Source organism: Zootoca vivipara, chromosome 4, assembly GCF_965207765.1.
Source record: "Zootoca vivipara chromosome 4, rZooViv2.hap1.1, whole genome shotgun sequence".
Lineage (NCBI taxonomy): Eukaryota > Metazoa > Chordata > Lepidosauria > Squamata > Lacertidae > Zootoca > Zootoca vivipara.
Genome location: NC_142587.1, coordinates 76,673,302 through 76,701,027, shown reverse-complemented (window position 1 = coordinate 76,701,027; position 27,726 = coordinate 76,673,302). Strand labels below are relative to the sequence as shown.

Genomic DNA, 27,726 nt, shown 5'->3' with positions numbered 1-27,726 from the left:
AATTTATTTAAATTTATATCCCATCTAATTTTCAAAAGACATTCAGGGCAGCTAACAAAATCCTAACAATAAGATATAAAATAGTTCCTTCCCCCTCCAGCTACTTTCTCCACTCTTTTATCCTCTCTTGCTAGTGAAACTGAATTACTGAGTCACGAAATGAAAAACTGTCACCAATATGAAAAGTTTGGAAAGCTCTTCTCTGTGCATTGGAGGCATTCAAACGATTAGGAAACCCGGGTTACTTACAAATGAAATCACTTTTACTTCTGTGTTGTTACCGTATATATAATATCTGTTTAATGCCAACTATGGATAAGTCACTGTACATTCAGGGTTCCCCAAACTAAGGCCTGGGGGCCGGATGCGGCCCGCAAGGCTCATTTATGCAGCCCCCAGCAACCCCCGCCGACTGCTCTTACTGGCGCGGCGCGGCTGCCCACTTCCAGGTCGCCGGGAGTGTTGGAAATAGTTTGTGCGCATGTGCGCCAGTTCCGATGCACTTCCAGGCCGGAGGAGGCCCATGCGCATGAGCACAAATGATTTGTGGTGTTCTGGCAACCCGGAAGTGCGCTGGAAATCGCATGTGCGCACGCGTATGGGCGTGCACTCCCACGCGCTCCGGCCTGCAGCGCGATAGGCACTGGCAGCATCAGCCCTCGGCAAGTTAAGTTTGGGGACCCCTGCTGTACATAATGCTGAGGCGGCACAGTCTCTGCCTCGAGGGGTTGAACTTTTCAACAAATGGACAATACTCATTAGAACAAGAACAAATTCTGATATTTCAGGGGGAAAAACATATTTTTCATTACGCAAATACAAATTGATTGAATAGACAAACTGTTCTGCCCCCCCCCCCCCGCTTTGTTCCTGATGGATCAGGAAATTGTCACTTTATTACAACTTTACTAGCACCTGATTCACACTGCTTGGAGAAAGTTTATCACGTGTGCTGCGGTTACTGGATACTTCTGCATGTTTATGAAAACACATGTTACATCACTAAAATGTTGGAGGGGTAAACTAAGAAGATCACAAAATGGTAGTGGTTGCAGAAGATTGCTAAGCAGTGTAATGGAAGGTTGGAGAGATGTAAATAGGTCCGAATACCTGGGTATGAAAATCTTGGATAAAGGAGCAGATTGCATAGTGTTGGGATACAGAGATGAGCAGTCATCACAGCTACTGCATGGACACATAACTTAGTGACATGAAGGACTTTGGGAACAAAGTACATATTCTTCCATGATTTGGCCAAAAAGTTAAATACCCTTTATGTTCAGTATACGATCAGATGGAGCTGCCCTTCCCATTGCTAGCGCTTTCCTGGAATGGGCTGGGATAGAATGGGAGCAATGCCAGGGCTTCACAGGTTCACCAAGGGGACTGTTGCCTTGCCCTGTCCCAGTCCTTCCTAGGTAAACGGCAACAGTGCTGGTCCAGAGATTAGCGCTAACTCATCACATGTAGCTCCACTGCTTTCATCTTTATATGAAATTGTATATTTTTATTTTATTATTTTGTTCTTAATTTTAACTGATTTTATCATTTGTATCTCTTTTGCGACTTCATTTTACACCCCTTTGAAACTATGGGGTTCAACAATATATCAGTTGTTTAAATAAGTTGAATTGCAGTACAGTGGTACCTCTACTTACATTCACCTCCGGTTACGTATCCTTCGGGATACGTACACAGCAAACCCGGAAGTATTTTCCCGGGTTTCGCCGCGTGGGCATGCACAGAAGTGCTCTACCGTGCCATGCACATGTGCAGAAATGGTCCCTCTGGTTGTGGAAACATCGGGGTCTGACCAGAGCTCTGGAACGGATCCCGTCCGCAACTGGAGGTACCACTGCATATTTTAAGTAAGTTTTATCATTGAACACTGCCTAAGAGTGTTGATGTCAAAATGTATTAATTTCCAGAGAGGGAGTTACTTTTAAATATTAAATTAGAAGAAAATTGTAGCAACTTTGGACTAATAGGATAGAATAGCTCTTCAAAATAGAATACTGTCCTGCCCATTCAGCCTGGTCTGGTTTGGGCAGGAGCAGCAGAACCACATCTGATGGGCTACATGAGGGAGCAGAACCATATAGTCCATTTAAGCTTCTTCCATCCCTAACTTCCTCTTTGTCTGGCTGTTTCAGCACTTTTCCTCCATCAATGGAGCACATTTTTAAAATAGGGAAATCCTGATTGCAATGGTAGGGCTGTGTGAGGAACTAGAAAAGCCAGTGCTGAACATTGATGAGTACTCAAAGGTGCCAGTATGGCGAAGTGGGATTCCCTTGATGGTTCTTGGATCTGGAGGATGCTACCCTTACTCTTGCAAAATGTTCCAAAATATATTTTATATTCTCTTTTATGACTTAGGAATTCTGAACTGCTTGCCAGTAAAATGCTTCTTTCTTTTAACAATAGTTAGTCAAAACATTTACCTGATGTATCTTAAATATTTTCATATTTTGCTTAAACATCTGATGCACTTTTACAATAAATAAAATTTTTCAGTATGTACCATTACAATGCAATGGAAGAATGGAGACCTTGTGAAGAGTGAGCATATGGTAACCAGATAAATCCATGTAAAACACGGATGAAATAATCTTTATTCATCAAAATTAAATACTTTTGAAATTTATTGCTACTTTTTTTAAAAGGTGGTTTATTCTTCCCCTTTAGGAATGGCAGAATTCTATACAGAAGAATGCAGGACTTGCTTTTATTGAGCTCATCAATGAAGGAAGGTAATTAATTTTAAAGCTTTTGGACAAGTAGTCATTTTGTATCTAATTCCTTTGGGTGATAATACTTTCACCATCTGCTCCAAGAAGACCAGAGGACAAACTATTTTAATTAAACAGTTTAACAGCAGGGAAGCTTTGCTTAGAAAATACTTCTCTAGTTAATACGTAAAATACTGAACTCGAATGTTTATTTATCTGAGAACAGCTATGCAATAGTTTAAAGTTGTTTTGAGATTTGAACCACCATCTTTAAGCAGCAAAGTCCACCCCACTCCAGATAGAATCTAAGAAACCCAATCTGCAAATCCATCTGCCACTCCATCTGCTTTGGAGTACCCTGCACATCATATAGTAAAGTGTATTTGTGCAGTTAATGACAGAGCACTATTTTTTAAAATCATAATTCCCCATGTTAGTTTGAAGTACTAGATTATAAAATAGATACTTTATGTATGCCAGTTTGTTGTGATGACAGTTAGGACTTTGGGTGCAATCCAGATTAATTATGCTTTAATTTGAATTATGTGGAATGTAACTTGAACTCTTAACTAAGTGATTTTAATGTTGACGCTACTGAATACTCTGTTTTAACCCCCCCCCCCTTCAAGGCACCTTTTTTAGTTAAGCTGCCAAGAGGACTATTTAAATTTGAGTTTGCCATATCTACAGCCATATCTACATATATTTATGTTGACCTATTGGAGTAGTATGTGTAATCTAATCATTTAGCTAAATGTAAAACGTATCCCTTCTAAAAAAATGTTTTAAAGTCTATTTTTTTCTGAGGATATAAGATTAACGAGGGTGAAATGTAAGATCTCAAATTTATAAAACTTAATTTACAATCTCTTGTGTGATATGTTTGAATAGCACAGTAAGTGTAATAAGAATGAAATATGCCACTTTTGTAAATGTTTATAAGCTTTCTGAGCAAAAAAAATTATCACACTATTTTGTGTGTAGAAACAGAATAACCTGCACTGATAAATCACTTATATCCACATGGATTTACTGTAATCTTTGTGCCAGAGGTCAAAGACTGCACTAGAGTTTTATCGTCATTAGAAGTCTTTGGAAGTAAGAGCAGAATATACTTTAGCTAAGCAAACAAATGAAGAAAACTATCTCCCCCTTTTGCCCTGGAATATACTGGGGGCTTCTAACGTTTGTTAACGGCATGATTCCTTTGCATGATCTTGTCACATGAGACAATCAGATCTGTTGGTATATTTGATTCTATACTATAAGCACTAAACGAATCACAGTTTATTTATTGTGTGGATTTTTTTTATGTATGGCTACATAATTGCAATAAATAAAATAATATATTTTCATTTTCTTAGTTTCTGATCAATAGCTTTTTTGGGGGGAAGTTGCTGCTTTTGCTGATGTGAGCATAAATGAATGAAAACAAAATCTCTGTAGTCATATTTTTCTAATGCATAGTTTTAACCAAAATACCTACCAGATCATATGCATATAATTATTGCTAAAAGACTACTTTTTTCTTTCCTGAGCTTTTGATATTGCCCTCCTGGTGGCAAAGAGGAAATTGTTATAAATATTTATTCTTCTTAATAGCTAAAGTTTGAATGCAATTCATCAATCATAGCTAGAGAATGCAATTGTGCAGTTGTCAACAATTAACAGGACATAAACAGTTGATGAATGTGCAGTAGAATTAAAGTGCTCCCTTGAACAGCCTGAAATTATAAACTGGATCATTTAAAGGAATCCAACAAAAGGGCTTTATAATTAAAACAAAGCAAGGTTAATGGAATGTAAAATTGCATATAATTACTATGCATTTATGATTGAATTTTAAATTATGAATTGAAGAACACTGCAAAAGAATTTGTGAATTGGATTTGGAATCCCTTTCCTGTTGTTATTTTAATTTCAGTAAGGTTATGTAATCAAGCAAATCTTAGAAAAACCTGGCATCTTGCTTTATAGAATTAAACATTTTTGATTGCAAATTAGGCTAAACATAGAAAATTAGGGTTGGTTAAAAAACCCCAAAAAACAGTGTCAAGTATAAAATCAGTACAATGATCAGAGAATATTCCCACAGCTTTCAGCATGCCCAGTGGATTTGTGTTTTGTTTCATTACTTCTATGAACAAGTCATTTTTCAAACTGCCTGGGAAACCCCACAGAGTTTCCATGATTCTATGGATGAAGACCTAGATAAATATATAGGCGGTACTCTTACTTTAGGATATGGGCCAGGATCCAAATCTGGTTTATACAAGATGATGCAAAAATGAAATATGATGTATCTTCACATGCACAAATGGTACCAACCTGTAGCCAAGTCTTTGTCACTTATTTAGACCCAAATGCATAAATCTTGGGTCAACATTTCTAACCTTTCTTCTTTAAGAGCATTCTTTATCATTTTGACAAGTGCTGTAAAAAGTACATTTATTTAGATCTTTATGGTACAATCCTATACTAAGATGCAAGTCCTATTGAATTGAGTGGGCTTATTCCCTGATAGGTGGGTATAGGAGTTACTTTGAAGTTAGAAGTAAATATGTTTACCACTAGTTAAAAAAAAACACACAAACACAAACACCTGTGCTAAGCATTGTTTGGATGCACATTCTATTTAATATTGGCAATTTGGCCAGTGTGAAGCTCTTGGGGGCATGTGCCATCCATAGAGCTGCCCATAAAATTGAATGAAAACAGCTTTGACCATCAGGAGCTTTTGTGTGCATTGATATCCTGCCCATGCACCAGAGCTTCGGGATTAGATTGTATGTGTGTATTGCAGGTAATGTGGTCCAGAAGAGGCATGTGCAGTGGTGTAGTTTGCTCCAATGTCACATTTTAGAGAAGCATAGGCAGGTGACAAGTGAAAAGAAGAAGGAGCTTGTTTTCCACAGGCAACCAGTATGTTTCCTTTGGTCGACAATAATCCTAAGAGCACCTGCCAAACACTGTAGAACAGGGCTAGGCAATGGGTGGCCTTACAGGTGGTGGTAGAACTACAACTCCTGCCATTCCTGTTCATGACCAGTGCCAGATTTACGTATAAGCTAAACAAGCTATAGTTTAGGGCCCCACTCTCTTGGGGGCCCCAAAAAAATTAAAGGAAAGAAAAAACTGGGTGTAGATTTCCAAAATATAAGATAAAAACAAATAAAACAAAACATATATACAGCAACAGTGTTTTGTGTTGTGTAGGCTCCTATGATGTAAGTAATGGGCTCTGTCTGTTAGCCTGCTCCCTAAAATATCACTGTTTTGCTCATTTCTATATACTGTATATAGGGTTGGGATGCGGGTGGATGCCTAGGGCTTGCCAATCAGAAGGTCGGTGGTTTGAATCCCCATGACAGGGTGAGCTCCCGTTGCTCGGTCCCAGCTCCTGCCAACCTAGCAGTTCAAAAGCACGTCAAAGTGCAAGTAGATAAACTGGTACTGCTCTGGCGGGAAGGTAAACGGCATTTCCGTGCGCTGCTCTGGTTTCGCCAGAAGCGGCTTTGTCATGCTGGCCACATGACCCAGAAGCTGTACACCGGCTCCCTCGGCCAATAAAGCAAGATGAGCGCCGCAACCCCAGAGTCGTCCACGACTGGCCCTAACAGTCAGGGGTCCCTTTACCCTTTACCTTTATATATAGGGTGCCTACATTTTGCATGGACTGGTTGCATATATTCAATACATAAAACAGTGACAATTCGTTGTTGACAAAGGACAGCTGGACATATAAAGGGCCCCAATACCTTTAGTAGCTTAGGGCCTTATCAGACCTAAATCCAGCCCTGTTCATGGCTATGTGGACTGGAGATGTTGGAAGTTGGCAGTGTTTTCTTCTGGCAGTATGCTGTGCCGACACCTATCCCCCCTAGAAAATAGCACTGGAAGTTGGCATCCAACAACATCTAATTGGCCACAGCTTGCCCAGCCCTGCTGTAAGATCCCGGAGTTGAATGCCTGCATTCTATGCAACATGTTAAGAGATTGTGGCATAAACCTTGCACACAGTGCAGGGCAGTCACTTTGAATCGTGCAGTATCTGAGGCCATACTTGAAGATAGGGCAGAAGACTGAATGGGCAGTAGTTAAAATTTGCATTTTTTGTGACAGCCCATTTTAGGCCATCATGTCTCATTATGGCACCAAAGTGCACATTATAAAGAAGGAAGCTTCTAGTAGAGAACAATACTTTTTCTGCAGCTTAGAATTTCCCCCCCCTTAAACGTCTTCCTTTGAAGAACAGATACACAAAGGCAGGATTTTCAAAGCACTCATCACTGACTTAAATCTGCTTCTGCTGAAGTCTGAGATAACACATTTATTGTGTTCTGTTGGATCAGACTTTTAAGTCAGTATTAAGCACTTGCATTTCATCCAGAGAATAGAGTTGGTTTCTGTTTTGTTTAAGGGAAACTGAAAAGGGAGAAGAAGAGATGATTTCAATCATCCATGATTTTGTATAGTGGAATTTTTAAAAGTTTGTTTTGTTCAGATTGTCATTGGCAATGACCAAAAACCTATGCAATTATAAAAAGGTGTGATATGGCATTTATTTATTTATTTATTAAAATTATGATCTATCCTTTACCAAATGCTTCCAGGATGAAAATAAATAACATAGCTAAAACACTGTACAAAGAAGCAAAACCAAAATCAAATATGCATAGAACTGTGAATATCATCATTAAAATAAAGTAAAATAACATGTTGAAATGAGGTAAGGATATTTACAGCTAACTGAATGGTATGGGAAAAGGTATTTGGTTGCTTTCTCAGGACATACATATTCCAAATAAAACAGTTGTTTATAACAACTACTACTTAATTATGGTAATAAGCTGGATATACAATTTATGTTGGTGGATTTTGTCTGATTTTGCAGATCAGTTTATTACCAAATTATTGTTTTTTCATGCTAATGTAAACAAATCCAGTTTCATGTATATTTACATTCTATGTATGAAATGTTTTTAATGAAGATACATTAAGACTGATTTCAGTTAACCTTTTTCTCCAGACTATTGTGTCATGCAATGAAGGACCATATTGTACGTGTTGCAAATGAGGCAGAGTTTATCTTGAACAGGCAGAGAGCTGAAGATGTACACAAACATGCAGAATTTGAGGTAAGTTCGGCAGCTGATAAAACTCTGATTTTTCTGTTTTCATTCAGCTAGCAATTGCACTGTTGCCTTTCCCTACCTCACTTCCCACTTTGAGGTCCTGGTAGCTCCCCAAATCTGATCCAGAGGGCCACCCTGCATTCTTGCAGAATGAGACTTCCTCATCCTTTCTTGCCCCCTGTAACTCCCTACACACTCCTCAAATCCAATCCAAACAGTTTCCAAACTCTTCAGAGCAGATTTTGGGGACACATGGGGTTGCTGGGTAGAATAGAGGAAGGGGAAGTCCACTCGCATGCTGTGCAATATCACCCTGTGGCATTACACTCTACTTAAATAACTGATAATTTAGTCATATAATTCCAGTGGTTGCATTTATACCTTCCTCTTTTCAAAAAACACTAGTTTTTTATTTTGAAAAATGCTGTGAAAAGTCATTTATTTAGACTTACGGTGTACTCAGAAGGCAGCCCCCACTGAATTCAATGAGGCTTCCTCTCGGGCAAGTAGTTTTAACTGGCATTATCAATGCAGTGGTCATTGATGCACATGTGCCCACCAGTGCCTTTCCTTGTGCACACAGCAGCCCCTCCTCACCCCACCCTTTCCTGTAATGCAGTTAGACCTGAAAGAAGACATGTATTGTAGCCAACAAAATACGGTACATTCTCAATCCTATGTGGTGTGGGTGTTGGAAGGGGTCACAGCCAACGAGGAAAGGCTTAACTTAACTGTCCCCAGCTGTGATTCACACAACCCCCCCCCCAAAAAAAAATACCCCTGTGCCACAATTAGACTTGAAATAATTTTTTTATTTGCTACATCACCCCTCCCTCTCTGTAATTAGGCTCACATATTGGTTCCAATAAAAGGTTTTGGTTACAGAATCATAGAACTGTAGAGTGGGAAGGGATCATGTGGGTCATATATTCCTGCCTCCTGAAATGCAGGAATCTTTTGCCCAGCTCATTGTCCCAAGAAGGTTGGAGCTCCTTGGTTATAGGTTTGCAACCTTAGGCTGCAATTCTAAGCACACTTACTAGGGAGTAGGACCTGTTAAATGCAGTATAATTTATTCCTAAACTGGTGTACTGTCACTTTTGATGCACTATTGGGTCATACTAACTTTCAACCTCTGGAGGAATAGCAATAATCTATCATGAAATGTCACATAAGATCAAGGACAGAGAAGAGGGGATTTTGTGTGTGAGAGAGAGATGAGGTTTATTGGCAACATTTGGCCAGCTCTCTTCACAGCAGCTTTCTTACATGGTTTTGTTCTTTTCAGCATAGATTGAAAACAGAACTTTCCCTGATATTTTCTTTCTCAGTACTGTATATATAACCTTTACTTTATTCTGTCATCTGAGACAGCAGTCACTTGTCATATGGGATTGCAACAAATTTATTACGAAGCATATTCTGGATATTTTGAGTTTAGGTATTAAAAAAAAATTACATTTACAATTAAGTGTATGTCAGAGTGAGGTTTCATATTGCTTCAACAGTAAATAACATTTGATATTTATCAGAGCATCATGCAGTAAACCAAGATGACAGTAGAAGATTGAGTTATCTGCCCTTTGAAGAATTTGTTGCGGTATAAGATCTGTCAGAACTGTAGACAAAATGAGAATATTCAATTAGCTTCCAGCTTCAGTTAGCAAATACAATTTAGAATATTAACCAAATTCCCTTAAGGGAAAAACCTAAGTCAATTTTCTAGTAAGCAAACCAAGATCTTTCTCAAATGTGAGATTCTTCAAATTTTTCTGATCTTGCTGTTTCAAAAATACAATGCTTTGGAGAGGCAGTATAAAACCTGTTATTTGAATTAATATTAAGAGATGTATTTAAATAACCATAGTTAGAGATGGACTTCTAGACATACTTCTGAGTTACAGACTTTTGTGCCCAGAAAACTTGTTTCAGAAAATTAGGAGTAGCTGCACAGAGAAGAAGAAATCTGGAATTATCTTGATGCACCCTTAGTAGTCCTTGGACGCACATGCATCTGTGGTGTAGTGGTTAAGAGCGGTAGACTCGTAATCTGGGGAACCGGGTTCGCTCTTCCACATGCAGCTGCTGGGTGACCTTGGGCGAGTCTCTGAAGTTTCTCAGCCCCACCCACCTCTGTTGTGGGGGAGGAGGGGAAAGGAGATTGTTAGCCGCTTTGAGACTCCTTCGGGTAGTGATAAAGCGGGATATCAAATCCAAACTCTTCTTCTTCTTTGAGTCCCTGCCTAAAAGGGCAATGCATGTGATTGTGACATTTCTAAAGTACAGCCACATTTCAGATGCTTTTGATCTTTATATTTGTTCCTGTTTCCACATTTGTGCATGCATTTTTTAAATGAAAAATCTGCTAGATACAAAAGACTCAATTTCATATATATTTCTTATATTGCTTTTGTTTTGTTAACAATTATTCACTGCGTGAAAATCTTTTTTACCAAGTAAAACAGCTAAACGTATCCTTTTCACTAGCCTTTTCGATGCTGTAAAGGTACAAAATCTGTGTGGTTTGGTTTGACATAACTAGCTGTAGAAACTCTCATTTCATAAACGTTATTGAGAAAGTCCAATTACTGTATTCTAGAACCACAATTTCCACAGTTAACATTCATTCATTCTGTTAGCTTCTGTAATTGCTCAGAATGAAAAATGAACATTTGATATAACTGTCCAATGAGCTGATGAAATATTAACCTCATTACAGAAGAAGATCATTGTACTAATTGGTGCTTCTTGGTACAAGAAGATAAATTGAAAAAATAATTAACCCCATAATGTCTGTGCTCTCAAAATAAATTTAGCTAAACTTTTAGCATTTCATAATGGGTAGAATATGCAGGATACACAAATATCTTTGCATGCATGCACACACATACAAAAACACACACACTGCTTAGTATATAGATATAGTTTACTGATTGATCAGTAGGAAGTAAACTTGGTTCTATTCTCCAATGTTTTGCCAATGGCCGTCATAGCTGCCAAGTTTTCCCTTTTCTCGCGAGGAAGCCTTTTCAGCATAAGGGAAAATCCCTTTAAAAAAGGGATAACTTGGCAGCTATGATGGCCGTTTACTGGTGCAATGCTGGGGAGAGTTGGTTTGCAGTGCGGGCACAGCCTGGCAGGGACCATCTTTCCTGCCTTGCACAGCCATTGGGGAATGCTCATGCCTCCCTCCATGGCCTCATGAAACACTGGGAACTGGCTGTTTAAAGTGGTCAATGAGAGATGGGCTGGGTAGCTTGGCTGCAATGCCAGACCTGGTGGATACAATTCTCAGTCAAGTCCACCTATATTTCATATAAGGAAATTGCGCTCGAGTCTCACAGCTCAGTTCATTATGGGAATTCTCACCCTGCATTGTTTAGTCCTGCCTGAAGGTGAGTGGGAATATAATACTTGTTCGCCATATTCAACACCAGGGAAGGAACCCTGAGGATCATCTAGTCTGGTGGTTTTCACATCTAGTCTGATCACATCCTTTTGGCTGATAAGGCATTGATTTGGATCCTTAGCCCATTGGGTACCCTGCTGAAGGGGTCCAGGAGGGGGTGTCTCTGTTCAGGAGACACTGGACACAGGGCCAAATGGGACATAGAAGCCTCCCAAATTGACAGGCCTGGTGGGATTGCCCTGGTTTTATATACGTTATAGGATCACCCTTAACTCAGGGTCGACCCAGCCAAAATAATCAGCAGATGGGCTGGTTGATCCTACTTACGCAGTGCCTTTGCCACAGCCTACTGACATTTGTAATCAATAAAGTTTTGGCCTATTTTCAGCCCAACACCAATGTCCTGTGTCTTTATTTCCTGGCTCTCTCCTCATGCCTGTCACGTGCATACTGCACTTGGGTCCACAATGAGTGTTTAACTTGACTTTCATTAAATTGTAATCTCGTGTGGGTGATAAACTGGTGCTCAGTTCAGATTGGGCATTCATATACGAGCTGGAGCCTCCACTCTTCATGGCTCTCAGCTAGCTTACTTGCACATGTCCATCCTCTCGAGTAACCTCATCATCTCCTCTACTCCTGTTGGGGGAGGTATGTGGTGGGACCAAGAGCCAGGCAGCTGCTGTGGGGATCTATCCTGGGACAAGTGTATCCAAATTCACTGGCCCCTTGCTCTTCTGGCGAGACATCAGCTTTGGAGTTTGAACAAGAGTAAATTCTGATTTACTCAACAGTCACCAAATGTTGATACTACAAGACACCATGGGTTTCCGCTATGGGAATGCACTGGAACAAACCTCAGGTTTGTGCTAGGGCTGCCCCACCCCCATGAGACAAGGTGAGGGGATCACCTTGGGTGGCAGGATCCACAGCGGCAGAAGATCTGGCCTCCAATGAATGCAGTCCTCTGTACCCACCCCAAAGCAGCTTCTGAGGGCCAGGGACCAAGAGTGATGTGCATGTGATGTGCAACTGACTGCAGCTGGATGGTCAAATGAGTATATATCACAGACCCCTCTTGGGTTAGAAGAAGTGTCTCACTGCTTGCACTCTTTTTGGATCCATTCTATGGACCACATTTAGCACAAAGCAGGTTTATTAAGCAAATGTTGCTGTATTTCATTTATGTATGTATTATAGCGAATGCTTTGAAAAAGTAGCAATTGTGGAACATGGAGGGGGGGGGAGAGTCTTCTTCAGCCACTTTCCAAAACTGCTTACTGAAAAAATAAACATGGTTTCCCTTTCTAGTCACAGTGTGCCCAATATGCTGCTGACAGAAGGGAAGAGGAGAAGATGTGTGACCATCTTATCAGTGCTGCCAAGCATCGAGATCATGTTACTGCGAATCAACTGAAACAGAAAATACTGAATATCCTAACAAATAAGCATGGTGCTTGGGGAGCTGTCTCACATAGGTATGTTGTTAATCATCGTAACATAATTATATGCTTCTGAACTGGTATTTTAAATGGATGTGTCATGTCTTTATAGTGAGCAGTTGAGACTGTAATGTAATTCACCAGAATCCGTTCCTGATCATACAGCTCATCCTGTGTTATAGGCATATTCTGGTACTGAATGGAATCTTATATTTAGGTTGTCTGCTATCAGATGAGGAGTCTGCTGTTAGTTGCTGGGTTTTGCACTCATGTATGTATATATATATATGGCAGTGTCTCAGAACCAAAAGTGGCCTTTCAGTGTCTTGAAAAATTCATTGTCCCTGCTTCCCTGGCAAATATCTCCTGGCATTTCCTTTGTCAGTTCACCCCAAATAATTCATTTTTTGAAACATGCATCATGGAAGCGGAATAAATTAGGAAAAATAGTATGTGTGCATGCAGACATATAAACAGTTTATTGTTTATTATAATCACATGATTTAAGAGCCAAGAAAAAAAAATATCTGTGGTGCTTTGGTATATAGTTGGCCTTATAGCATTGTTTTACCATTTTATTTTTCCAACAACAACAACAACAACAACAATAATAATAATAATAATAATAATAATATTTATACCCTGCCCTTCCCAGTCAAGACCGGGCTCAGGGCGGCTAACAACAAAAATATCAAAACAAGCATAAAAGAAACAATTCAATTAAAATGCAGATTAAATGCAATGTTAAAATTCAATTTTAAAATGGGAATCTACAAGTGGAACCTCATTTAAATATCTGTAGGATAAAACCTTTGTGAACTAAGTGTTTTTAATCAATTTTTTTGGCACCAGTTTCACCTTTATTCTCCTTCTCTCTTTTCTTATTGGGTCATAGTAATACTTTGAGAATGAGATTATTTGGTTTTAATTTTTTGTTCAGCACTTGTGGCATAAGCTTTTATAAACCTCACTTGACTTCATTGGATGAATGAAGTATTATCCTGAGTTGGCAGTACAAATATACATGGGGTAATGATTTCATTTCTTTCCTGTTTCTTATTTCCTTTTCTGCATTTTATTTACTTCCGACTTTCGTCTGTCTGTCTGTCTGTCTGTCTATCAGTCTATAGATAGATGTATGGGTGAACAACCTTGGAACTCAAGATAACTCTTCGTTCATCTGGTGAACTGTAGTTCACAAATGCTTATGCCATAATGTATTTTTTAAATCCTTTAAGATGCCACAAGATTCCTTGCTATAGATACAATGGACTTAATAGAATACTGGTGCAGTGAAGAGAATTAGTGGGTTACGGTAATCTCTGAATATAAACTTTATAAAATGGACAGACGACGTGCATTAGGAATTGTATAAAAAAGAGCATAATAAACTTAATGGGGACATACTTTAAAAGGGGTAACAAAGTCTTGTTAAATTGAAAGAGGGCTAAATATCTTCAAAATGCTTGGAGATTAAGGGAAAACACTTTCCTCTGAAAATGAAAGTCTTGCCCAAACAATAACAAAAAGGGAAAACTGGCAAAATAAATGTAAGCTGGAGAAAAGTGAAGAAAAAAATTGAAGACTATAAATTGTATCAGATTATTTTTTTATATAAAAAAAATATAGTACCAATAGGAGGAGTCGTTTTCTGATAACAGTGAAACCTCTATTTCTGCCAAAATCCAAAGTTTTATGGAAGCTCAAATTCTCCAGTTAGGATGGTAGCCCTTTATTAATATGGGCTGGTAATATGAATCTGCATTTGTGGAGTGAAAAGATAATGTTTAAACAATGATTAAAAGGAAGTGATTAGAGACTACACAGCTGTAAAGAAAGGAAGTATAGATCATGAAAAGCCAAAAAAAAAAAAAAACAGCCATCAGAATGACACAAATAAATAAAACAGTAGGCAAAGCTATCCTAAGCAGGACATGATGTTGAATGGAGAAAAAGCTGTCAAATAAAATGTCAGCTGAAATGCATGGTGCCAGATAAAAAGAGAAAATAAAAACTGAAGCAACAGGAGTGATTCTAGCTCAAATGATAAGGTTAAGTAAACACCAACTAAAAGTGAAACTGGATATTGAATGGTAGACATGAGAAATAATAATATAGAAAGGAAAGACTTTAGAAGGGAATGGATATACGATAATAAAATGAACAAACCTTTGAAACAAAGAGATTGAGACAGGACTTGCAGCAATTCAAACCAGAGGAGAAAGTATTCTTAGAAAATACATATTTCAACATCAAGGACATGAAAAGTGATTATGAAGTCATGGTAATTAAGTATGGTATGGGGATGTTTAGAACAATGAAGGAAGAAAGCACATGAAATGATTGGAACAATCTACAAGTGTACTCCTTTCAAAAGATTTGTTGTTATCTGCTAACACATCAATTTAACTCCTTGTAGTACATTTTATGGTCCATGGGGTCACGAAGAGTCGGACACGACTAAACGACTAAACAACAACAACAACAGTACATTTTAAATGATTCGCAGAATGCGTCTGCTAGACATTGAAACAATGATCCTAGCAAGTTATTTCAACTGAAAAGCACACAGTTCAAAGATTATACTCAACATTATTGATTTCAGAAGAAGTTTTGATTCCCTTTCTCACTGCTAAAACAGGTATTTTATTTAAGACAAACAAAACATGGGTACAACTCCACCTCCACCTCCTAAAACAAAAAGTGATTTCAGGTAATATTGAGGAAGACATTGCATAACATCATTGAGCTGAAAGGGAGTTTGAAAGTCATCTAGTTCTTCCACTTCCATGCAAAATGCAACTACACTATCCCTGATATTAAATACCTTCAGTGAGGGGGACCCACCACTTCTTGAGACAGTTTGTCCCACTCTCTAATAGTTCAGAGCTAGGAAGGTTCCTCAAACATTTAGTTGAATGCTGCTTCCTGCAGTTTCTCCTCATTGGTTCTAATCCCACCCTCTGCCGCATCAGAGTACAGATCTCCATCTTCTGCCCGACAATCATGTATGTATGTAAAGACCATTGCCCATGTCTTCCTTTCTCGAAGCAAAGCATAACCAGCTTGGTTTCCTGGTTCCTCACCCTCCTGGCCACTCTCCTCTGGACATACTCTACTTTTCCAATGTTCTTCTTAAAATATGGCACCCAGAACTGGATGCAGTACTCCAGATGCAACTTGAATCACACAGAACAGAGTAAAACTATGACATCTCATGATGTCATAGGCCTAGGCTTCTCTTATGCAGCCTAAGATTGCATTAGTTTTTTCAGTGGCTGCACCACACTGCTTGCTCATGTTCTGAGTCACTAAAACTTCTAGATTCTTTTCACACCTACTGCTTTGAAGTCAGGTCTTCATTATTCGGTTCTCATGCCTTTGGTTTATTTTCATTTTCTCTAAATGCAGGACTTTGCATTTATCTCGGTTGATGTTCAGTATGTTTATTTTGCCCAGTGTTTCAGCTTCTCAATATCATTTGGATCTAATGCTGTAAGCTTTCCCGGCCCTCACTCAAACTCAGGTTTCTGTTTCTGGCAGAAATTTAAATATGTAAATCTAAGTGTTACAATGGTTAAAGTGACAGTAGGTGAATTGCATGGTTAAGCACAAGCTGAGATGTTGATCTATTGAGTGACAAACCCTCTGTCTCTTCCTTTGAAGAACAGGGTGGACATAAGCCTTCACACAGCGAACAATAGGTTTCTTTGGTCTGGGCAAGCAAACAGATGCTTCCCGGAGTGTGCTGGATCTGTGAGACTTGTTCATGCCAGTGCTGGCATCTCCATGTATCCAAATTACTCTCAGGCATCTCCTCAGTCGAAAGCTCCTTACTGACAGGAGTGACAGGAGGAGCTGGCAGCATGGGCAGCAGCTACCCCTTTAGGGTACTAAAGGTGTTTGATACACAGGAGTGGGACAGCTGTCTGGCAACCCACTTGAACCTTCCCCAGGATCCATCTCCTGATTCTCTCAATCACCAGCGCCCTCCTCCAGCTGAGACATTTCTTGAGGGCCCAATTTCACCTCCCTCATCTTGCTTGGACCCTCTCCTTGGTTGTCTAGCTCCAGCTCCTTGATATCTTCCCCTTCCTAGTCAGGATCCTTCCATCTTCTCCATGACATCTCCACAGAGCTCATGACATAAACTATCCCTCCCAGCTCGATGTCATCTGCAGATTTTGATAAGCACTCCCTATGCACCCTCATCCAGGTCATTTATAGAAATGTTGAACAGCACATGGCCTAGACAAAGCTCTGTGGCACTCCACTTGGGACATCTCTCCAGGTTGACAGAGAGACATTAATGAGCACTTACTGGGTATAGTCATTTAACCAGCTGTGAATCCTATTAACCACAACATTGTTCAGCCCACATTTTACCATCTTCTCAGCAAGAATTCTCAGTGCATAATTTTACTATCTAATAAAGAAATTAGAAAATCAGGAAATGGGTGCATAGTTTTTGTATCAATTTGCATTTAGGATTAATTGCATGATTAGCTTTAACTGTACTCAACAAAGGAGATGAAGAGAGGGTGTGGTAGTTGAGGTGAGGTAGGTGGCGGGCAGCAGTGCATCTTCTCCTATATATTATTCTCTCTGCATACCCATTCCCCTTATTATTTTAAGGTGCTGAGTTAAAAGGTTTGCTGTTTAAACAAAATTGGGTAGTACTTTTAACTGATTGACCAATTCATTTCACTGCTCTTTAATTTTGTTGCTGGCGATTCTGCCTCTTTCATCTTAGAAGTTACTCATCCTTTGTATCTTCTTTTAAAATACATTGTATATTGCTTCCAAAACTCTGGTTATTAGGCAGGACATCAATACCTTAAATAGTAATTTTTATGTAAAGAAGCTTCTTAAGCACATTCAAAACCCAATTTCTAGGCCCAGTTCAAAGTTCTGGGTTTAACCTATAAAGCCTCATGCGGCTCAGGACCACAATACCTCAAGGACCACCTCTCCCACATATGAAGTGACCCAGACCCTGCACTCAGCTTCATGTACCGCCTCCCTGAGAGGTCTGGAGGGTGGCAACAAGAGAAAGGGAAGTTCTCCTGCACTGGCAGATGCTCCAATTTCAGCTGCCGTTTGTTTAAGTACCATGTGATTGTAGCTTGGACACTAAACATTTTTAATCTCTGCACTCCGTGGACAAACCTTTGCTCTTAGTGAAAAACTGGGGGTTCAATGTGTGTGAAAGAAGTGTGTGTTGGACAGAAGTAGTAGGATTTGTTGCAAGAAGCTTAACAGCATCTCAAAAGACCTTGTGAGCAGTTCCATATTGAACTACCGCATCATAAATCTATCGGACTAAATTGACTGAACCCAGTCAGAAAAGAACAGCCGGGAACATGGTGATGTGTGTCAGTCAAGAGCAAAATTGAATCTGCTTCTTTACATATTTAGCTCAAGATGTTTCTCATGGGAATGGATGAGAAAAACAATGGTGGTTCTGTAAAACTGAGTGGATAACAGAACTTACTGTGGAAGACTTTTGCTAATATGTTTGTCTACTTGTTTGCTTTAAAAATGTATATGCTACTTTTCACATAAAATATCAAAGTGGTTCACAATATACACAGATCAGTAAAACGAATAAATAACAATTAAAAGCACCCAGATGAATAATCAGTGCATAGTACAGAAACTACAGTAGCCAGAACCAGGAAATTTATAATATCAACAGTCAGGAAATACTAGAGAAAATAGGTAAGTCTTCAACTCTTTGTTGAAGTACCTCGCCATTGGTACTCTCCTGTTTTCCATGGAGAACTCATTTCACATAGCAGGTGCCATGATAGAGAAGGCCAACCTCTGCATCCCAACCAATTCTTCCTCACTAGGCTGCAGTGTAGTCATCCGTAGTCCACAGTGACCTGGGTAGATTATGCGGAAATAAGTGGGCTCATAGATAGTCTGGTTCCAAGGGGTCTAGGAATTTATGAGGTTATCAATGCATGGTAACCTCATTTCCAGCAATGGTCATAGCAGCATAGGAGCTTAAGCTGCCAACTGCTGCTCCTCACAACTGAGATACAGCTACAGAGATGGATCCACGATCACCCCAAAACAATACACCTGCCCTTTCAGAGGGAGTGCGGTTACATATAGGTGAAAAAATCATTTCTCACACCATAGCTTTTAAAACTCTAGTCACACACAAGGGTCTAATTCATTGCCAACTTGTACATTTTTGGTGTCGTCCATGAGCTTGGCTGAGCTCTAACCTATTCACACATTTGAAGCCCTGCTCTGGATTCTGTTGAATTGTAAATGATCATGCAGAAGTATCTTCTTTAATGTAGCAGCCAAGTTTTTTAAATTCCTTCCTGCTTAGGCTTGCAACTAGTGTAAGAAAGGGTTTATTGTTCAGCAGACTTTTATGGAGTGGTTTGTTGGGTTCTGGGTCTTGGTCTAATCACTGAAGGAAAGATAGAAAAGGGTATCATGCAAGTGCACAGTTGGTGACTGACTGACTAGTGAGAATACTAGTGTACTTACACAAAGCTGACTGAGTACACACAAAGCTGATTTTCACTAGGAATGAGGCAGGAACAGAAATTCCCCTTCTACTTTAGTTAATTGAGCGTTAAAAGTCACTGCAACCCTCATTCATTGCAACTGTAGAAATTCATTGAACATTTACATGAATTAAATAATATTTTATCAGGAGTATTCTTTATTAAATTTCTATACAGCCCTTCATCTGAGGATCACAGAGCAGTTTACAATTTTGCAATAGTTTACATGTTTTGCACGTGTAATTTATTTCTGGATATTTAATAGAAGAGCTTCTTGCCAGTAATGTGTGCTTTTGGGTAATCTTTTTTTTGGAAACTACATAATGTAGAAAAGTTTTAAAACTAAGAAAAGCAATAGGCAAAAAAGAACTTAACCCCCCCCCCAGTGATGCATTATTTCCATGACCTAAGTGCTATATGGCAGCAGCTGAGCTGTACACTGTTTTTAATGCTACATTAACTTTTCCATTAATGCTGCTGCTGTAAAATATTAAGCCCTTAAGCAATATAAATCTGCTGTCTGATTTCTGTTGCTTGATACATTTGCTATAGTTGCTTCTTAAAATCATCACCATTGTGCTTTCTATGAGGAGGTGGCTTTCCTTTTTGTTGTGATATTAGGTTGGCTGGTACCTGGAGCAAAGGAATTTTATTAACATCTCCAGAATAAACTTAACTCCGTATCAGTTGATTTAGGATCATATAATCAAAGGAACATGCCCCATAAGCACATATAGTAGCCACTGCTAAATTATTCTTATTTGGAAAGTCAAGTGTCTTCTCATACTAATCTTACGTTACAGGGTACATCATGGGCTCTGGAAATACGTAGCCACAAGGCACCATTATCACGGAAACACATAGTGATGATGCATTTTCTTACATCCTCCAACGAAGGATGGCCAGCAGCCTTTTATATAATAATTATCAACTACATTTTTTGACTTCACCCCTGGAGGTGCACTTCATTGTCTCTTGGGACAGGCGGAGGCCAACTACATTTTTATCCCACTTTTCAGACCGTTATTGTCTCCCAAAGCTGTTAATAAAAGAAGAGACACAAGCCCTGCCAGCAGGCTTACAAATGAAAATTACAATACTGTACACACAGTTGAAGGGGATGGAGGGCAAAGGTAGAATGTTGAACTGCAAAGAATTGCCAGTTTTAGACCTTTTTCTTGTTGATGTTCTTACTTCAGTCGCAGTTGGTGGCTCTTGTTCCTTTGGCCGATGGATGGGGCCAAAGTGTTCTTTCTCCTTGTTTCTGCAGACCCAGGGAAACTGTCAGAAGTGAGCATCTTTTCTGGCAGGGAGTGGAGAAGAAACACCATGCTCTTTCTTTGACATCAGAACATAAGAAGAGCCTGCTGGCTAACAAACTATTTTCTTCCATTCTGTCATAGAATTGTAGAGTTGGAAGTTGAACCCAAGGGACATCTAGTCCAACCCCCTCATATGCAGAAATCACAGCTTATTTATAGTTATTTATAGCTTTATATCTATTGGTTGTCTTTGTCCATGGAGTTTTGAGACGACCAATAGATAGAAGACAGGAGTGCCTGGCGTGCTCTGGTCCATGGGGTCATGAAGAGTCAGTCACGACTAAACGACTAAACAACAACAAATCTATTGGTTTGTGGAAATGAAAATTTGATTTCTATATATGCTGTGTCTCTGTACATTTTATGCCATTTGGCCATGAGTTACGTAGCCATAGATGATGCTGTAGGGTAACATTTTCCAGACATCCATAGTTCACATGGGACCAGACTAAAATGTAAAAATGCATTTAAAACAGCAAGTCAGCAGCTGAATAAGTTAGCATTTTCCGACATCTAGAAAAGCCTGGGTAAATAACTGAGCTTTAAGATATATTTTACACATCCAACAGATGAAGTTGCCTGAACCTCCAGAGAGTTGGTGCTGTAACAGAAAGGGCCAGTTCTGAGAGGCTTCCAATGGCAATTTGTTGGCTGCAGTCTCCTCTGATTATGATAAAGGTTGATTTGGCCTATAGTAGTATAGGTGGTCTGCTAGTTATACTGTAACCCTATTGTTCAGCGCATTATATGTCAATAATGAAACGGAAACAAAATATAAAAAAAAATCCTTCCAGTAGCACCTTAGAGACCAACTATGTTTGTTGTTGGTATGACCTTTCGTGTGCATGCACACTTCTTCAGATACCTGAGCTTGGCTCAGTAACCAATTATTAGCTAGTGCACATCCTTCAGCACCAGTGTAATATGTGTGTGTCTAGGTGCATCCAGTGATTATTTTTTTCTAAAAAAAGAGAAATGTTTAGGGGTACTCTCATTTTGACTAAAAACCCCCACCCTTTTATAGTTCAAATCAGGAAAAATAAATACAGTAAATTGACAAAAGTACAAAGATTCACAAAATGTTTAGGGGTATGCGTACCCCTGCGTCCCCCCCAGAAAAGAGCATTGGATGTACCACTCAGTATTCTAGTTGCAGCATTCTGTGCTAGCTATGGCTTCTGAACCAAATGCAGGGGCAGCCACACACAGAGCTTGCAACACTAATTTCACACAAATTTCTTGCTTTTTATAAGACAGTAACAGGATGCGGGTGGCACTGTGGTCTAAGCCACTGAGCCTAGGGCAGGCATCCCCAAACTGCGGCCCTCCAGATGTTTTGGCCTACAACTCCCATGAGCCCTAGCTAACAGGGTCATTGGTCGGGGAAGGTGGGAATTGTAGTCCAAAACATCTGGAGGGCCAAAGTTTGGGGATGCCTGGCCTAGGGCTTGCCGATTGGAAGGTCGGCAGTTTGAATCCCCGTGACGGGGTGAGCTCCCATTGCTTGGTCCCAGCTCCTGCCAGCCTAGCAGTTCGAAAGCACATCAAAGTGCAACTAGATAAATAGGTATCGCTCCGGCAGGAAGGTAAACAGCTTTTCCATGCGCTGCTCTGGTTCGCCAGAAGCAGCTTAGTCATGCTGGCCACGTGACACGGAAAAACTGTCTGCAGACAAATGTCGGCTCCCTCGGCCAGTAAAGCGAGATGAGCGCTGCAACCCCAGAGTCATTCGCAACTGGACTTAATGGTCAAGGGTCCTTTACCTTTACCTTTAACAGGTATGGAGCAGAATTTGATCACAACTGATGACACATGGGAATAGGAGTTAATCCTTCCGTCACCTGCACAATGGTCCCAGTGAAGATCACACTTCTCACACTCCTAGAAAGAGGCAGCCAGTGCTAATTGCAACTTTCCTTCCAAGAGGAAAAACAAAACAGAATTTGGGGGTTAATTGGGATTAAGGCATAAGAATCATGGGGATCAACTGCCTTCCTATCTGCCTCAGTCATGATTATGATTGTGCACCTGCTATTTCTTTTATTTTATTTAAAGGCACATGAAATGCAATTGCCAGTTTATTTTATTGAGCCTGAGATTCTGAAGAAAGACTGTGAGCTGGGGTTCCTAATTGGTGGAATATGGTAGGCATGGCTATGAAAGCAGAACAATAGCTGAAGAGGCAGAATCCCCAGGATGCAGTGTTGTGGAAGAAGGGAGATGAATATTATTTTGCTGGTTGCATAGGACCTGGCTGTGTCTTTCTTCTTTGGAAATTGCTTTCTGTGTTGTGAAGTAGGATGATGCAGTTGTCTGCTTTTTGTTCTAAGCATGACTTCTTTTTCAGCGAGTGAACCATATCCTTTTGAAGGATGGCCCATATATTGATACTATGATAGAAGAACACTTGTAATGTATTTCTAATCAGAATGATATAGAATTCTATAATGTGTTAAATACTGGCTGCCTTGCACCTGGTGTTGCTCGGGAATTTTTGAATTCAGTGGTTAAAACCACTGCGGTTTTGAAAGGTTCTGTCAGCCATCTTGATTCAGAATAGCATCCAGTTGTATACAACTTAGACAAAAACCTGCTCCTTGATCTCAGGAACCAGTTCAGGAACCATCATGCAAATTTGATTACAATATCTTAAGAGATTTCCAAATGCATAGTGAACAGGCAAACAAACAACTTTCCAAAATATAGCTATCTTCAGGACTAAGTTGCTAACTTCAGTGGTGGGCATTGCAGTTGTGATAGAATGTATTGTTCATATTCTATCTTCTGTGTACAAATCTCCCAAGTTGGAGTGGTGGGAAACAGTATGGATGTGGTTAGGGGGAATAGAAAGAAATATCGCACTTTGACTTATGATAGATCTTTTGCATCTGCAGTGTTTCGGAGATTCTCACTTGTTGGGAGCACTTTTCATCTTCATATTGACAGGGAAATGTGAATAGACAAAAGGTTACATTTTTATGGTAGTTAATAAGAATTTAGTTTACGTCTAAGTCTTTAGGGCACTATGCTAAAGCTGAGAAGCCTTTTATTTTATAATGAAACAATGAGAATTCTATTAGATGTTTATGAATCCTGAGGAAAACATCAGTATCTGTATTCAAAATTTAAAATGAACCAGATCTATCTGTTGAGAACTCTTTTGGCAGCGATTATTTTCACTGTCATTCTAAACTGTATTTCACTAGACCTTTCAGTACCTTTTGTTGATGAAACAAAGTTTATGAAATAAATTTCAAGATTATTTTCAGTAAAGCTGATGATATATGTTCTTTTACTGAGGTTATATCAGAAAATCAATATTTGTAAAATTGAAACAGTATAGGTTTGTATTGATCTATGTGGCTAAATCAAAACTAAAGGCTTTGTAACAGCTTTCTTAGACAGCCAGATACCTACTAGTGGCAAACTATCAATTTTAGCTTTCTACTGATAAATCAGCTTGAAAATTGGATGTCAAATTTTTTTCAGTGAAGTAGTGATTTTTTTATGCCCTTTAACCTTCCCTTATATATTAGATAGGTTTATAAGGCTAAGCTTACCTTCCATATCCAGTTGTAAAAAGAAGAGGAGACATTTAGATGGTATTGTTTGTATTTTTTCAGAGTTATTTAAACCTAATTTTATTACCTCCTTTGTGTTTGCTCATGAGCTTGGAGAATAAATATTTTCAGATAAAAAAAAATCAACTGTGATATTTCAGATGGATCTGTCTTTGACTCTTTTTCAAGCAATGGGGATCAATCCTAAGATTTCAGGAATCATTTGCTTCCTAAAGGGGGAGGCTTGATATTTTGCATTAAATGATTGATTTCTTGCTCTGGTGTTAAGATTTTTTAACAACTGTTCTAACTGCCAATTACAACTGTGCAATAAGGTGTTAGTTTGTAAGATTGCATCCGTGTTTTTTCTCCTTTCCCATTTTTATAACAGAGCAGATGGCAAGCGTCATCTTAGAAAGTACCTCAGTATGTTATATGGTCTAAAGTAGGCTATAAACCCTTTGACTATAAGGAATACGGACTTCTTCTGAGTGTAATGGTATAGTCCTTGATGACATTTGACAGTACTATACCTTTATGCCTCTAGTCGAGACCATAAGTTAACTTAGGAAAGGGTATTGATTGCGAAGTTTTCTGCTGGATAATTACTTCTTGCTGGAGAAAAATGTGGTGTGTATTGATCTGGATGGAAGCATTTCAGTTGCAGTTTCCCTTGGTTAACAGTGAGTGTCATCTTTCAGCCATGATAAATGGTAACTTTGTGGCTCAGTATAATTACTTTGTGGTGAAATGAACCACTCAAACTCTTCTCCTAACCCCCTTTCCCCTTATCAAGGGGCTACCACAATCTTACATTGCAGGCCATGATTTACTGAACTAATCATTTTCTTAATAGAACAAAGTCTTCTCCAGTACGTTTTGGAGTAAATATTATTATTTTTTTGAAGCAAATTGCTTTATTTTGAGTCTGCAACTGGTTTCTCCCCTAGCTCTTGTCAGTTTATCTTGACCAGAAAAGGACCTTTCCCTTAAGGCCATCTTTTGACTTCAGTGATTGGATTCAGAGAACAATTTGAATGTACAGTATGTATCACAATTTCATCAGTGCAGAAATAATACTGTAACAGTCCCAGAGTCAATGAGGATAGGATGGACTAAAATCTAAATAAATATAAAAATTTAAACCACAATGTCAATTTACAGCCACACTATTTTGATGCAAACAATGCTATGATACATGTTGCATTTTGAAAACTAATGACTCTGGTTTCATGCCTTATATTTTACAGGACTACTTACTGTGTTACAGCTACTACTGTCTCATTAAGCATACTGAAGAATAGGCTTATTATTGCCTTGGATTTGTTTCCAAAAGCCAATTTTAGTGTCTAATTCTAGGTCAATGACTCTGCTCACATACAAGTCCAGATTACATACCAGGGGCAGGATCTATTCTACTGCCAATTGGCCCCACAGTTAATTCTTCCTAATGTCTAACTTTAACTTAGCTTGAGGCTATATAGTTCTTTCCCCAGTGATTAGCTGACTGAATAATTCAGTTCATTTATATTGTTGCTAAGATATTTATAGACTATACTGTGACCCTATGTCTTGCTGCTTATAGTCTGTCTAAATTTAGCAGATATGGTCATTTTCATAAATCACCCTTCATTTTATGTAGGCCGTTGGTTGCCATTGGCAAATTCTCCATATTCTTGATGTTAGGCTGTTTGACACAGTGTTGTTGTAAGGAGCCCATCAAGTTCATAGCTTGAATTTTAAAATGTAATTTCGTGTACACATTAAACTATGTGGAATTTTGTGGTTTGGAGCAAGGAGGTCATGTTACATTTCAACTGTGCTACCTCACACCAAAAAAATAAGTTTCGCTCCTACATAAAATAACAAAACTAAACTAATTTCTGCCAGAGCTAACGAAGGTTTTGTGAGGACTGGTGGCAGCGGCATTTGTTGAAGTGGTAGTGCAGTGTTGTTAGTTCTGCTACTCAGATGTCCACACCTAACACCTGGGAAGTGGGTAGGCATCGGGATAATAATAATACCTTTATTGTCAATGTACAACCTGTGTACAATGAAATTAATCAAGCTGCGACCGAGCAGTGTAGCCACATTGTCCCTCTCTCTGTGCGGACTCATTTCACAAGTAATATTGGTTATTTTTTGTGCAACAAACATTATGGACGTTATCAAATCGTTGCATACAATATGGATTGAAACAACCTAAGGATAGTGTAGAAAATGAAGATTCTGCTCATGTGAATGAAATGCCTGCATAAAATGAAAGCTTATTTCTGAAGTGTGCTTTCTCTTCTTTTCACTGTTATTTTATCTATTAATATTTTATCTACTAGTTCCTGCCTTACTTTAAAGCCCATATAAGGCAAAATTGCTTTTTCTTCAGAAGGTATTGTGCTGTAGGTAATTGAAGTTACAATAAACTTCTGCTGATTTTAAACGATAAACCCATATAACTTCATTTCAATTTAATTGTTAACTTATAGAACAAAACAAAATTAGCTGAAAGAAAACAAAATAAGAAGCGCATATTTAGAAGCAGCTGATCAATTTGTAAAGAGAACCACTTTATCTGTTCTCTTTTCCTTTACAAAATCCAATAAACTGCTATTATATTCCTTTTAAATGGTTCCATTACTAGGATTCTATAACAGACTAATCTCTTCATAATTATAATAAATGCCTATAATCAAAGCAGGAACCATTTAAAATAGGAAGAAAGACTGTTTTCCATCAAACACTTTGCTGTTCTCTGACCTTTGGAGCATTAAGCAACAATATAACACTACCTATAGATACAACGTAGCTTTTCCAACTTAGCTTGCTCAAATAAAAATAAGTGGTTAAGATCAATGAAAATGTGGATTGACATATTAATAGTTTTTTCCCCCCAACCTTTCTACAAAGTAGGAAGAATTAAATGAATAATGACACTAGCATCTAACTGGGTATAAAATCTATGGAATTTAGATTGCAACTTTTGTAATTTAGTTAGAATGTAAAGATTCCTTTGAAAAGAAGAGAGATATTAGAAAACTCAATCAAAGTGAGCTGCACATACCACTGCTGCGCTTTATGAAAGTATTGTTTTCCTTAACACAAAAACTGGTATTGTATTCAGATGAACAAACAATCATTTCCAGAGATCATTTAAGTAACTGAAGGCTGATAAGATTACGGGAAATGACTATATGTGATCAGAATGGCTTTCATCTGCATTTTGTTAGACCAAGCATTGATTTCACTTTTCAGCTGTGAACAGCAAGAGGCCAGCTGTGGCCAAAGGAGCGAGCAAGCAGTGAACTAGGGTCACAACAGAGAAAATGCAACTTTTAACGTTTACAGTTTAGCAGAAAATCTTCATGTTACAACTGTTTGAAAATTATGTATCCACTGGATCCGCAGACTGTTAAAAATAGTGGATCTAAGTTCTGAGGAATTAAACCTTTGAACTGTAGTTAAATAAGTAAACATAATTATAAGGCAAAAACAAACAAAGTGGGTCAAATACAACTTCAAGGCAGAAACAACTACATTTAATTTAGTATTCCCAGATGTGTTGAAGGGAAATGTACGAAAGTATTTTGAAAAACAAA

The 27,726-nt window shown here is 38.8% G+C and overlaps 1 protein-coding gene across 3 annotated transcripts in view; it reads left to right on the top strand.

Moving 5' to 3' along the window:
* NBEA (neurobeachin) overlaps positions 1-27,726 on the top strand; it is a 365,422-nt gene that overhangs the window by 142,734 nt on the left and 194,962 nt on the right. For all 3 annotated transcript variants that reach the window (XM_088668226.1, XM_088668227.1, XM_035114662.3), the window contains 3 exons: positions 2,689-2,753; positions 7,762-7,870; positions 12,588-12,754. In XM_088668226.1, the coding sequence (XP_088524352.1) occupies positions 2,689-2,753; positions 7,762-7,870; positions 12,588-12,754 (341 nt within the window). The remainder of the gene's footprint in view (positions 1-2,688; positions 2,754-7,761; positions 7,871-12,587; positions 12,755-27,726) is intronic.